The sequence below is a fragment of the Lutra lutra genome, chromosome 1 (genome assembly GCF_902655055.1).
Source record: "Lutra lutra chromosome 1, mLutLut1.2, whole genome shotgun sequence".
In the NCBI taxonomy this organism is placed as follows: domain Eukaryota; kingdom Metazoa; phylum Chordata; class Mammalia; order Carnivora; family Mustelidae; genus Lutra; species Lutra lutra.
Genome location: NC_062278.1, coordinates 216,687,586 through 216,698,525, shown reverse-complemented (window position 1 = coordinate 216,698,525; position 10,940 = coordinate 216,687,586). Strand labels below are relative to the sequence as shown.

The window sequence follows — 10,940 nt, the reverse complement described above, 5'->3', positions numbered from 1 at the left end:
GTTGGTGTGAGAGGGGAGGGCAACCTTGTGGTTGGCAAATTCTTTGCAACAAGGAAGAACATTGGAAAAAGTCAAGCCAAACTGAAGTCCATTCGAAAACCTCCAAAAACCAGCAGGGAGTTCTGGAGTTAAGATGATGTCTTAGAGTTGGCTGGAATTAGGGCAAAGGGTATAAATGTTTACACCCCCAAATCAAACAGTTATCAGATGTGGGTTGCCCCAGGAAGGACGCATGACCTTGCTGAGGCAGAACCCTATAGTGGTTGATTGCTGAGGGTTGAGAAACGCCCAACATTTGAAGCAACATGTCCCTTATTTCTGACAGGAGATCTTTGTTGTTGTTGTTGTTGTTTTAAAGATTTTATTTATTTATTGGACACACAGAGATTACAAGTAGACAGAGAGACAGGCAGAGAGAGGAAGGGAAGCAGGCTCCCATCTGAGCAGAGAGCCCAATGTGGGGCTAGATCCCTGGACCCTGGGATCATGACCCCAGCCAAAGGCAGACGCTTTAACCCAATGAGCCACCCAGGTGCCCCTGTTGTTGTTTTTAATTGTGGAAAAATAACATAAAATTTACCATCTTAACCATTTTTAAGTGTATAGATCAGTAGTAGTAAGTACATTCACAACCATCACTACCATCTATCTCTAGAACTTTTCTACCTTCCCAACCTGAAACTGTCCCATTAAACACTAATGCCCCTTTTCCCTACCCCAGCTCCTGGCTCCCACCATTCTACTCTCTGTCTCTGTGAATTTGACTACTATAGGCCTCTTGTATAAATGGAAGTATACAGTATTTGTCCCTTTGTGTCTAGTGATATAACTGGGAAGAAATTAGATGGAGTAGGAAGGACAATCATTGGGAAAATTAGGATCACCTCTGTTCTGGTAGTTTCTCTCCCATCTATTCCTTGGGAATTGTACACCCAAGTTTTCCTAGGGAAGTTCCAGGAAACTCGATAGCTATTTATTCAAACTCAATATTATTCGTGTCTCATTTCAGCTTCAGAAGGAAATTCAATAGTTATCCTATTCACCCAGAAATCTGATCAAGATGGGGCTCTGGGAGGCCTAGTCAGTTGAGCATCTGATTCTTTATCTCAGCTTGGGATCTCAAGGTTGTGGGTTCAAGCCCCATGTTGGACTCCATGCTGGGTGTGAAGCCTACTTTTAAAAAAATCTGATCAAGATCATTAAGGCACAAAAATATATTAGATGTTTTAGACCTTAAGGTAGGATTTAGATCCTCCTAACAAATGTTGGCGGGTGGGTGGTGTGGAATCATAGGAAAATAACAAGATGGAGCACCTGGCTTTCTCAGCTGTTTATTCTGCCTTTGGCTCAGGTCATGATCTCCAGGTCCTGGGATCAAGCCCCACGATTGGCTCCCACCTCACAAGGGAGCCCGCTTCACCCTCTGCCTCTCCCCCGCTTGGGCTGTTTCTCTCAGATGAATAAGTAAAAAAAAATTTTTTAAAAGAAAAAAAAAACAAGAGAGAGAGAGTTATGATTATTTTGCAATGATAGAAACAAGACTGCTCATGACCAAGAGTCCTGGGCAATGCATAAAGAAACTGAGAGGGGTACAGATATAAATAATCCAGTAGGGACTATGATTTAAATGGGGAGTCCAAAATAATCCCCCAATTCCATTAGAGCTATGCTAACAGGAATAGTTGTATAAGCAAAATCAGAGATCCATATAGGTATATATGCCATGTGGCTGCAGATTCAGAATTTCTTGATGTTGTTGACTTTCTGCGTTTTTCAGTTCTATGAACCCAGAAAGATTAACACAAATGCTGATACTAGACTGTTCTGCGGATTGTCCCCGACAGTGCCCTCTTGATGTCCTTGTTCCTCAGGCTGTAGATGAAGGGGTTCAGCATAGGAGTGACCACAGTGTACATCACCGAGGCCACTGCACCCTTCCTGAGGGAGGAGGAGATGGATGAACTGAGGTACACTCCAACGCCCGTTCCATAAAACAAGCAAACAACCAACAAGTGGGAGCTACAGGTAGAAAAGGCTTTGTACTTCCCACCTGTGGATGGGACTCTCAGAATGGAAGAAACAATTCGTGTATAAGAACAAAAGATCCCTGAGAGGGGAATACCACCAAAGATGGCACTGATAAAATACATTAGTATGGTGTGGATGGAGGTATCAGAGCAGGCAAGGTGGAAGAGTTGAGGTGCATCACAAAAGAAATGATAAATTTCCACATTTGTGCAAAAGGTAAGTTGGGACACCATCAAACAATGAATCTGAGAGTCCAAAACGCTGCCGAAAAATGACATCAGGACCAACAAGACACAGAGGCTTGGGTTAATGATGACTGAGTAGTTCAGGGGGTGACAAATGGCCACAAATCGGTCATAGGCCATCACAGCCAGGAGCAGATTGTCCAAACACCCAAACAGGAAAAAAAAGGACACCTGAGTTAGGCAGCCTGCATGGGTGATAGACTTGCTGTGTGTTTGAATGTTCACCAGCATCTTGGGGATTGTCGTGCTGCTGAAACCAATATCAGCCAAGGACAGGTTGGAGAGGAAGAAGTACATGGGCGTGTGGAGGTGGGAGTCAGAGCTGACGGCCAGGATGATGAGCAGGTTCCCAAGCAAGGTGACCAGGTACATGGACAGGAACAGCCCAAAGAGAATGGGCTCCAGTTCTGGATCGTCTGAGAGGCCCAGGAGAAGGAACTCTGAGACAGCTGTTAGATTCTGTGGTTCCATGCAGGTGGGACACCTCTCAAAAGAGAAGAGAGTATTGAATAAACAAAACAAGTGTAGAGACACCCAGCTAAATGTGCCTATTTTGGTTCAAGAATTCGCACTTGCCCAGCATACATCCCACTACCTTCAGCAACATTTCTCAACTGTAAATTCTTCTTAGAACTCATTCCTTACCGCTGTCTGAGCTATTTACCTGTTTCTATACATAGCCACTATGAAGACACTGGGCCAAAGAATGTTAGAGAAACATACAAATATTACAAACATAGAAATACCTAGTTATACTTGGCTTCAGAACTCGTATTTGTTGCCAGTAAAAATTGAGTTTTCTTGCTTTCCATGCATGATAACAATTTCAGTTGCCCAAAGACAAACACTGTCATGAATGTGGTAGATATATTTTCCTTTCAATGTTTCCATAATATTAGTATTGATTTATGTATTCATAAACAGTTTTCTTAAAAACTTACTTAATACTATAATAATACACATATTGTTTCCTGAGTTCTCACTTACTGCAACAATGTTTTAAGTGTCTGTGAAGTATATACATCTATTTCAAGCACTTCAGAAGTGGCATAGTATTACCTGAAAGATGAACTTTATTATCTCTTAATTTATTACTACAATATTCACTTTTTAAAAAAATATTTATTTATTCTGAGACACACAGAGAAAGAGACTACAAGCAGAAGGAGGTAGAGGGAAAAGGAGAACCTTAGGCTGTCTTCACACTGAGCACAGAGCCCGATGAGGGGCTCCATCTCAGGAGTCTGAGATCATGACCTGAGCCAAAATCAAGAGTTGGACATTTAACTGACTGAGCCACCCAGATGTTCCTTATTACAATATTCCTAATAAAAATCTTGTTCCCACCTCCGTATTACACAAATGAGAATTTCTAAAATATATGCATAAAAGATGATAACATTGTGAAAAATCAATATGTACAATTTTACTATTAATTATCCTTTTGTTTTCCAAATGGAAAGTAGAGACAAAATGAACTTCATGCTTTTATTATCAAGATATAGAATCAGAAAGATGCCCTAAGTCTGTGTTCCAATGGTCTTTCCATGATAAACCCACAGTAAAATACCTATCTTGGATAAGGAATAATATTTTTATATCACAGATTTCAAAAATAGGCTGCAAAATGCATTACTATTCATAGAAAATCTTATGACCTATAATATTCATGTAGTAAAGGCCCCAGTCAACCACTTCTCCCAATTCCCTAATTCACAGATAAACTCACAGAATCCCAAGACAAGAAATTGTTGATCCTGTTTCTGTTTGCTCATCTGGAACTAAAGCACATTTGAAAAGAAAGCAACCATTCTACACTGGTGAAGTGCACAGAGCCCTGGGATGGGAATCATACGGAACATGGAGTATATGTCAACATCCCAACCTCTCCGTGCTGTTATCCTCCATCTAGAAATGGGGAGAACATCAACCATATAAAGATACATGTCGCCCCTAAAAGAAGTTTGCACCTAATAAATACTCATTCATGGTTTGTAAATCAGAATTTGCATTATTATTGGAATGGTGGGGTTATTGGTGAAACCCAATCCTAAGAAAAGTTTAATGACTTTTACTTTATTATTTATCAGGTAGAAGCCTATCATGTCCCAGGAAATTCACTCAAGAATGCATGGAAATGCATGGGTGCCTGGGTGACTCCATTGGTTAAGTGTCCAACTCTTGATTTTGGCTCAGGTTATGATCTCAGGTGTGAGAAATCAAGTCTGGCCCTCACTGCCTCTCCCTCTCTAAAAAAAAAAAAAAAGAAAGAAAGAAGAAAGAAAAAGAGAGGGTCAAAATGGTAAAATGTGTCTCAGTTAAGTGCAGTAAGATTTGCCTCCCTTTCTCTTTTTCATCTTTATGGAAATCTCCAGTAATTTTCTAATGAAGAGTCTATTAAATGGAAAATGATAGGTCTCTTAGAAAATCTGTGGCATAGATACAGAGAAGCACTGTTTTATTTTTCATCTATATCTATGAAACATCATTGGAAGGAAGCAAAGCACCCAATGCATGGAACCCACGCTGTCTCTGCCCTGTTTCTGAGAACCAAAGAAGGGTCCATTCAATATTTAACAGAGATCACTGGTGCTCTCGCAGCCCACACTGTGCCAAGCAAAGTATAAGCTCTGCGAAATCAGAAATGACTGTGATTCCGTTGCTTCCCTCCAAACACTCAGTATCTACCTGCATAGGGACAAAAAAAAAAAAAAAAAGAGTTCTTTCAGGATCTAGGGAAAACTGAACCTTCTGATCACAGGATATTTTAGTTGGATAGAGGGTGCTTAGCCTTGATAATGACAATAACAACCACAACAATACTTAAAATTTACCTTATCCTTACTATATGCATCTAACATATTTAGTCACATGTTCAGTGCTCATCTTAATTCTTGCTCAGTACAGTTGTAGAAACTGGCTCAAAGACATCAAGAACTCGCCCAGTGTCATACGGATGAAAGTTAGAGCAGATAGGATTCAGAATTAAGTGGTGGGTCTCTGAGGTGCATGAACTGACTTGTTTGTTCTGTTTCCCTGCACTTCAGAGAGTTTCAGCAGAAGTCCAGAGGTCTTTTCCAAAATTGCTAAGATAATCTTGCAACAGTTTTTTTATCTCCTGACTAAGAATGGAATCTAACATCCTGACCCTATATCTCCCTTAGAGATCAAGAGGGCCTAAATTATAGGAATGGGAGAGGAAGTGGAATATGAAGCAAAATCTGAGAGCTGAGGCGAGAAAGAGAGCTGCCCTGAATTGTCATGAGCTGACTCTTTATGATCTCTACCTTCATCTCAGCCATCTTTTCTACAGTTGATGCAGCAGGCGACACTAACGGCTCTCTGGTGTCTTCTAGCATGAACAGCCAAACAGGAAGAGTGCAGAGAGGGGAGGTCTTTGCCTGGAGTAACAGGAAAGAGAGGTGAGAATTGGATAGGCAGGAGAGAAGACTGTCTGGGTAGCCTGTGAACAGTCTCACTGTCTGCATTCAAGCCTGAATTCATCCCCTGTCTACCCCAGGAAAAACTTAAAAAGCTTCTGCAAAGCAAAGGAAGCAATCAACAACACTAAAGGCAACTATTGAATAGGAGATGATATTTGCAAATGTCATATCTGATAAAGGGTTAGTATCCAAAATATATAAAGAACTTATGACACTCAACAACCCAAAAACAAATAATCCAATTAAAACAAACAGAACACATGAATAGATAATTTTCCAAAGAAGACATACAGATGGCCAACATTGCTCATCATCAGGGAAATGCAAATCAAAACTACAATTAAGATATTACTTCACACCTGTCAGAATGGCTAAAACCAACAACACAAGAAACAAGAGTTGGTGAGGATGTGGAGAAAAAGGAACACTCATGTTCTGTTGGCGGGAATGCAAACTGGTGCAGCCACTCTGGAAAACAGTATGGAGGTTCCCCAGAAAGTTAGAAATAGAACTAGCCTATGATCCAGTAACTTCACTACTAGGTATTTACAAGACACAAAAATATCGATCCATGGGGCAACTGGGTGGCTCAATAATTAAGCGTCTGCCTTCTGCTCAGGTCATGATCTCTGAGTTCTGAGATCAAGTCCTGCATCAGGCTTCCTGCTCAGCAGGAAGCCTGCTTCTCTCTCTCTCCCATTCCCCCTGCTTCTGTTCCCTCTCTTTCTGTCTCTCTCTCTCTCTCCCTCTCTCTGTCAAATAAATAAATAAAATCTAAAAGAAATACTGATTCAAAGGAATACATGCACCCTGATGTTCATAGCAGCATTATCAACAACAGTGTTGTTGGGAAACAGCCCAAGTGTCCATCGACTGATGAATGGATAAGGAAGATGTGCTGTATGTATACAATAGAATACTAGTCAGGGGTGCCTGGGTGGCTAGTGGGTTAAGCCTCTGCCTTCGGCTCAGGTCATGATCTCAGGGTTCTGAGATCGAGTCCCGCATCGGGCTCTCTGCTCAGCGGGGAGCCTGCTTCCCTTCCTCTCTCTCTGCCTGCTTCTCTGCCTACTTGTGATCTCTCTCTGTCAAATAAATAAATAAAATCTTTACAAAAAAAAAAAAGAATACTAGTCAGCCATCAAAGGAATGAGATTTGCAATGGAGCTAGAGAATATTATACTAAGCAAAAGAAGTCAGTCAGAAAAAGACTAACTACTACCATATGATTTCACTCATGTGGAATTTAAGAAACAAAACAAACTAGCAAAGGAGAGGGGAGAAGAGAGAGAGAGAGGAAAACCAAGAAACACACTCCTAACAAACTGATGGTTACCAGAGGGAAGGTGGGTGGGGGGATGGGTGAAATAGGTGAAGGGATTAAGGAGGGACTTGTCCTGATGACCACTGGGTGATGTATGGAAGTGTTGAATCAACATATTGTACAACTGAAACTAATAGTACAGTGTATGTTAACTAACTTCAATTTATTTTTTATTATGTTAGTCACCATGCAGTATATCATTAGTTTTTGATGTAATGTTCCATGATTCATTTGTGTATAACACCCAGTGCTCCGTGCAATACATGCCCTCCTTAATACCCACCACCAGGCTATCCCATCCCCCTACCCCTTCCCTTCTAAAACCCTCAGGCAGGTTGTTTCCTGGTGTCCACAGTCTCTCATGTTTCAACTCCCCCCTGATTCCCACACCCCTTCATTTTTCACTCCCTTCTCCTAAATGTAATTTAAATAAAAACCTTTTTTAAGAGGTGCGTTGAACACAAAAATAAATAAATAAGATGAGGAAATGAAAAAAAATATTATGCTCCTATCTTTAACTCTGAAATGATGATAATACATGCTGCTATCTTTCTGGGGGTGGCAATGCAGATAGAAGTTTGCAAACTATGTAAAAATTCATCTCAGTGTCTGGCACATGGAGTCCCAAGCTAATGGTTTACAACATTGTGTTTACTGATATCATTTCCATCCTCACCATTATCATCACCTTCATGATCATTTGGAGGACTTCGGGAGCATTTAAAAAGGACCTATTTCCTGTTCTGATGGGAAGATGCCCAAGAGAAATAGAACTAGCAAGAGACAAAAATAGAAATCTAAATAAGAGTGCTAGGGTCCCTGCCAGAACCAACAACACTAGGTCTTCATAGGGCTTTGCGTTGAATCTTTGCATTTTGGTCCCCTCCTGTCTGGCTATCCCAACTGTCCTAGTGGTCTGATGAGGAGGGAACAATGCTCTCCCTGTCGCTGCTGCATTCAGTCACCCCCACTGTACTTCCTACTCACTGGTCTGTACTGTGTCTCTGCTGGAGGAGGATGGAGGATTGCAGAGCTGGCTGCCTCTCCCCTGTCTTTAGCTGGGTGAGGACTGAGGCTTTGTTTCCAAGACTGGTAGGAAGACAGATTCTGGTATGGGTGTCCTCAAGTAGACGGCTCCAGGAGGAGGAGACACATGCACGGAGCTGGGAATGACAACTAAAAGGCTGGAAAGCACAGGCTGATTGTTTACAGTTGAGGGCTCAAAGCACTTGGCACATAATTAGTCAGATTGGTCCATGTTTTCCCAATCTCTAAGGACTTGCTATTATTAATTGATGGAGAAAAGTGAATGTACTGGGTCAGCAGTAGTATCTAGACCCCCTCCTCTTCTCAGGAAGAAGCTGACTTCTATTCCTCATTTCTGACTTCCAAGTTACTTATCTCATCGTAAAACTCAGACGCATTTTTTTCAACTACAGAGAGCAACATATGACTTTTATATCTGTACAGCCACTGACTTAATCATGTAATTTAGAGAGAATTTGGTCTTCTATACCAGGAATGTTATTGAATTTCTCTTTTCTCAGTTAAAATATATGTCTCTAAGGAGAACTTTCTGTTTTTCTTTCTATACTCCTGGTTTGGGGTTTGGAATTTATGCATTGGAGATGTTTGCTTTTTGCTGTTTTGAGAGACAGCTCAGGTTTTAATTTTTCTGTTCAGTGATGTGTGTTATTATATTAGACAATTGTTTATTTTTACATACTTACCTGGTGACTTGATCACTTGCTTAAATACTTCAGGGATTCTCAGAGATCTCTACATTCAAAATGTGGATGATCTCAAGGCTTGGCTAGAAGACAAACTCAGAGTTTGATTTCTCATTAACTGATGTGAAGGAAACTTCAGCCTTTACCCAATTAAATTGAGTGTGTAAGAAATTGTGCTTATGTAGGTGTACATAAATGACAGAGGAAAATTTTAGAGAGCCCAAATGACCAAATGACAGGAGTATAGAGGATTGGAGAAGGAGGTGTGAGTGTTGAGATATTTTAGAATTCTTGAACAGGAGGAAAATCGTATTAAAATGAAGCCACTTGATAGCAGGAAGAGCCCATCCAATACTAAGTTCATTGTCAGTGAGGTTGGCAGCCTATTTGCTTAGTGTAAAGACAGAGCAAATTAAAGCAGTTATTAGAGAGCATTTCAAAAAGCCCAGATTGCTACCTCAGAAACTATGTGCAGCATCTGTAAAGGAAATACTGGTATGTACATGGGTTCCTGGATGTGTAGCAGAAGATGGAAGGACCCAAAGATGACTGATCATGAGAGAAGAAAGCATAGTGACAAAGTAGAATCCTAGTGAGGGGGGTTACTAGTGAAAGGAAAGATCTCTCCTTTGCTGAGGACATGGTCCTTCACTATCCTTGAGTAATGAAAATGAGGATCAGAGTTAAATTTATCCATAATAACAGAGGTGACTTAATCTACAGGCACAATTAGAACCACACAGCCACTGGAAATATCACCACTACTTGAAACCTCAACTGTGTACCCTTGACCAAGAGATATCATTACAATCACCTTTTTGAAAAAGATTTTATTTGTCACAGAGAGAGATCACAAGGAGGCAGAGAGGCAGGCAGAGAGAGAGGGAAGAGGCTCCCTGCTGAGCAGAGAACCCAACATGGGGCTCGATCCCAGGACCCTGAGATCATGACCTGAGCCAAAGGCAGAGGTTTAACCCTCTGAGCCACCCAGGTGCCCCTACAGTCACCTTTTTATCCTGAGCTCACTCAGCAATCTCCCCATTGCATCTCACTCACAATCTAGATTTATTCCCTGTATATGATATGTCAGTCAGAGTTCAATCAAGAAAAGAGAAACCACACTAGTTATTACAATGAAACTAATTTTAGTATACATATGATTAAATGCTTTTGTGATAGGCACAAAAAAAATATAGTAACTGAGCCATAACTATCCAATATAGTGAAAACATCACAGGCAAAGAGGCATGGGGAAAAGATTGGGCATTAGCGCTTGTGATCTTTATTACCATTATTAGAAGAATTTAAGGAGAAGCCAGATGGAAAATCAGAGAAGTGGTTTAAAGATTCCCAGCCCCTACCACAGCATCACAACTTCAAGTATAGAAGGGTAAGTTTGGAACAGAAAATAATAGCTTAATTATCCAGCCCAATGAACCAGTTGTAGAGTGTGGCCAGTAAAGATAAGTAAAAAATTATTACCAAGAATATGAGGGGGAAAACCACATTGGCTATTGTTATAGAAAACTCTTTCATGTCTCCTCCTTTCTGATCTCTGATCACTTTGAGATGTTCAGGGTTTGACCATGAAGAACAAACACATGCAAGTTATTTTTGGATGAAAGTTCTGACAAAATTCAAGACTCCTCCACCTTGGCTGCACATTAGATTGGCCTGGGGTGCTGTTAAAAATCGATCAAGTGTGGAGAAATGGGAACCCTCCTGCATTGTTGGTGGGAATGCAAGCTAGTGCAACCACTCTGGAAAACAGCATGGAGGTTCCTCAAAGTGTTGAAAATAGAACTACCCTATGACCCAGCAATTGCACTGCTGGGTATTTACCCTAAAGATACAAACATAGTGATCCGAAGGGGCACGTGCACCCGAATGTTTATAGCAGCAATGTCCACAATAGCCAAACTATGGAAAGAATCAAGATGTCCATCAACAGATGAATGGATAAAGAAGTGGTATATATATACAATGGAATACTATGCAGCCATCAAAAGAAATGAAATCTTGCCATTTGCGATGATGTGGATGGAACTAGAGGGTATTATACTTAGCAAAATAGGTCAATCGGAGAAAGACAATTATCATATGATCTCCCTGATATGATATGATATGATATGAAGTGGAGATGCAATGGCGGGGGGGGCGGGGGTTGGGG

General features: G+C 40.9%; 1 protein-coding gene across 1 annotated transcript; it reads right to left on the bottom strand.

Annotated features, from left to right (window-relative positions):
- Positions 1 to 1,814: 1,814 nt before the first annotated feature.
- On the bottom strand, positions 1,815 to 4,550 carry LOC125085338 (olfactory receptor 18-like). Its single transcript, XM_047703643.1, has 2 exons — positions 4,510 to 4,550; positions 1,815 to 2,757 (listed from the first exon to the last, which is right to left on the bottom strand). Exon 2 carries the CDS (start codon positions 2,742 to 2,744, stop codon positions 1,815 to 1,817), a length of 930 nt encoding a protein of 309 aa, XP_047559599.1. The 5' UTR covers positions 2,745 to 2,757; positions 4,510 to 4,550.
- Between the last annotated feature and the right edge of the window lie 6,390 nt (positions 4,551 to 10,940).

What these genes read in the sequence shown, in the direction of transcription:
- LOC125085338 (XM_047703643.1), bottom strand. Translation starts at nt 2,744, where the DNA reads ATGGAACCACAGAATCTAACAGCTGTCTCAGAGTTCCTTCTCCTGGGC.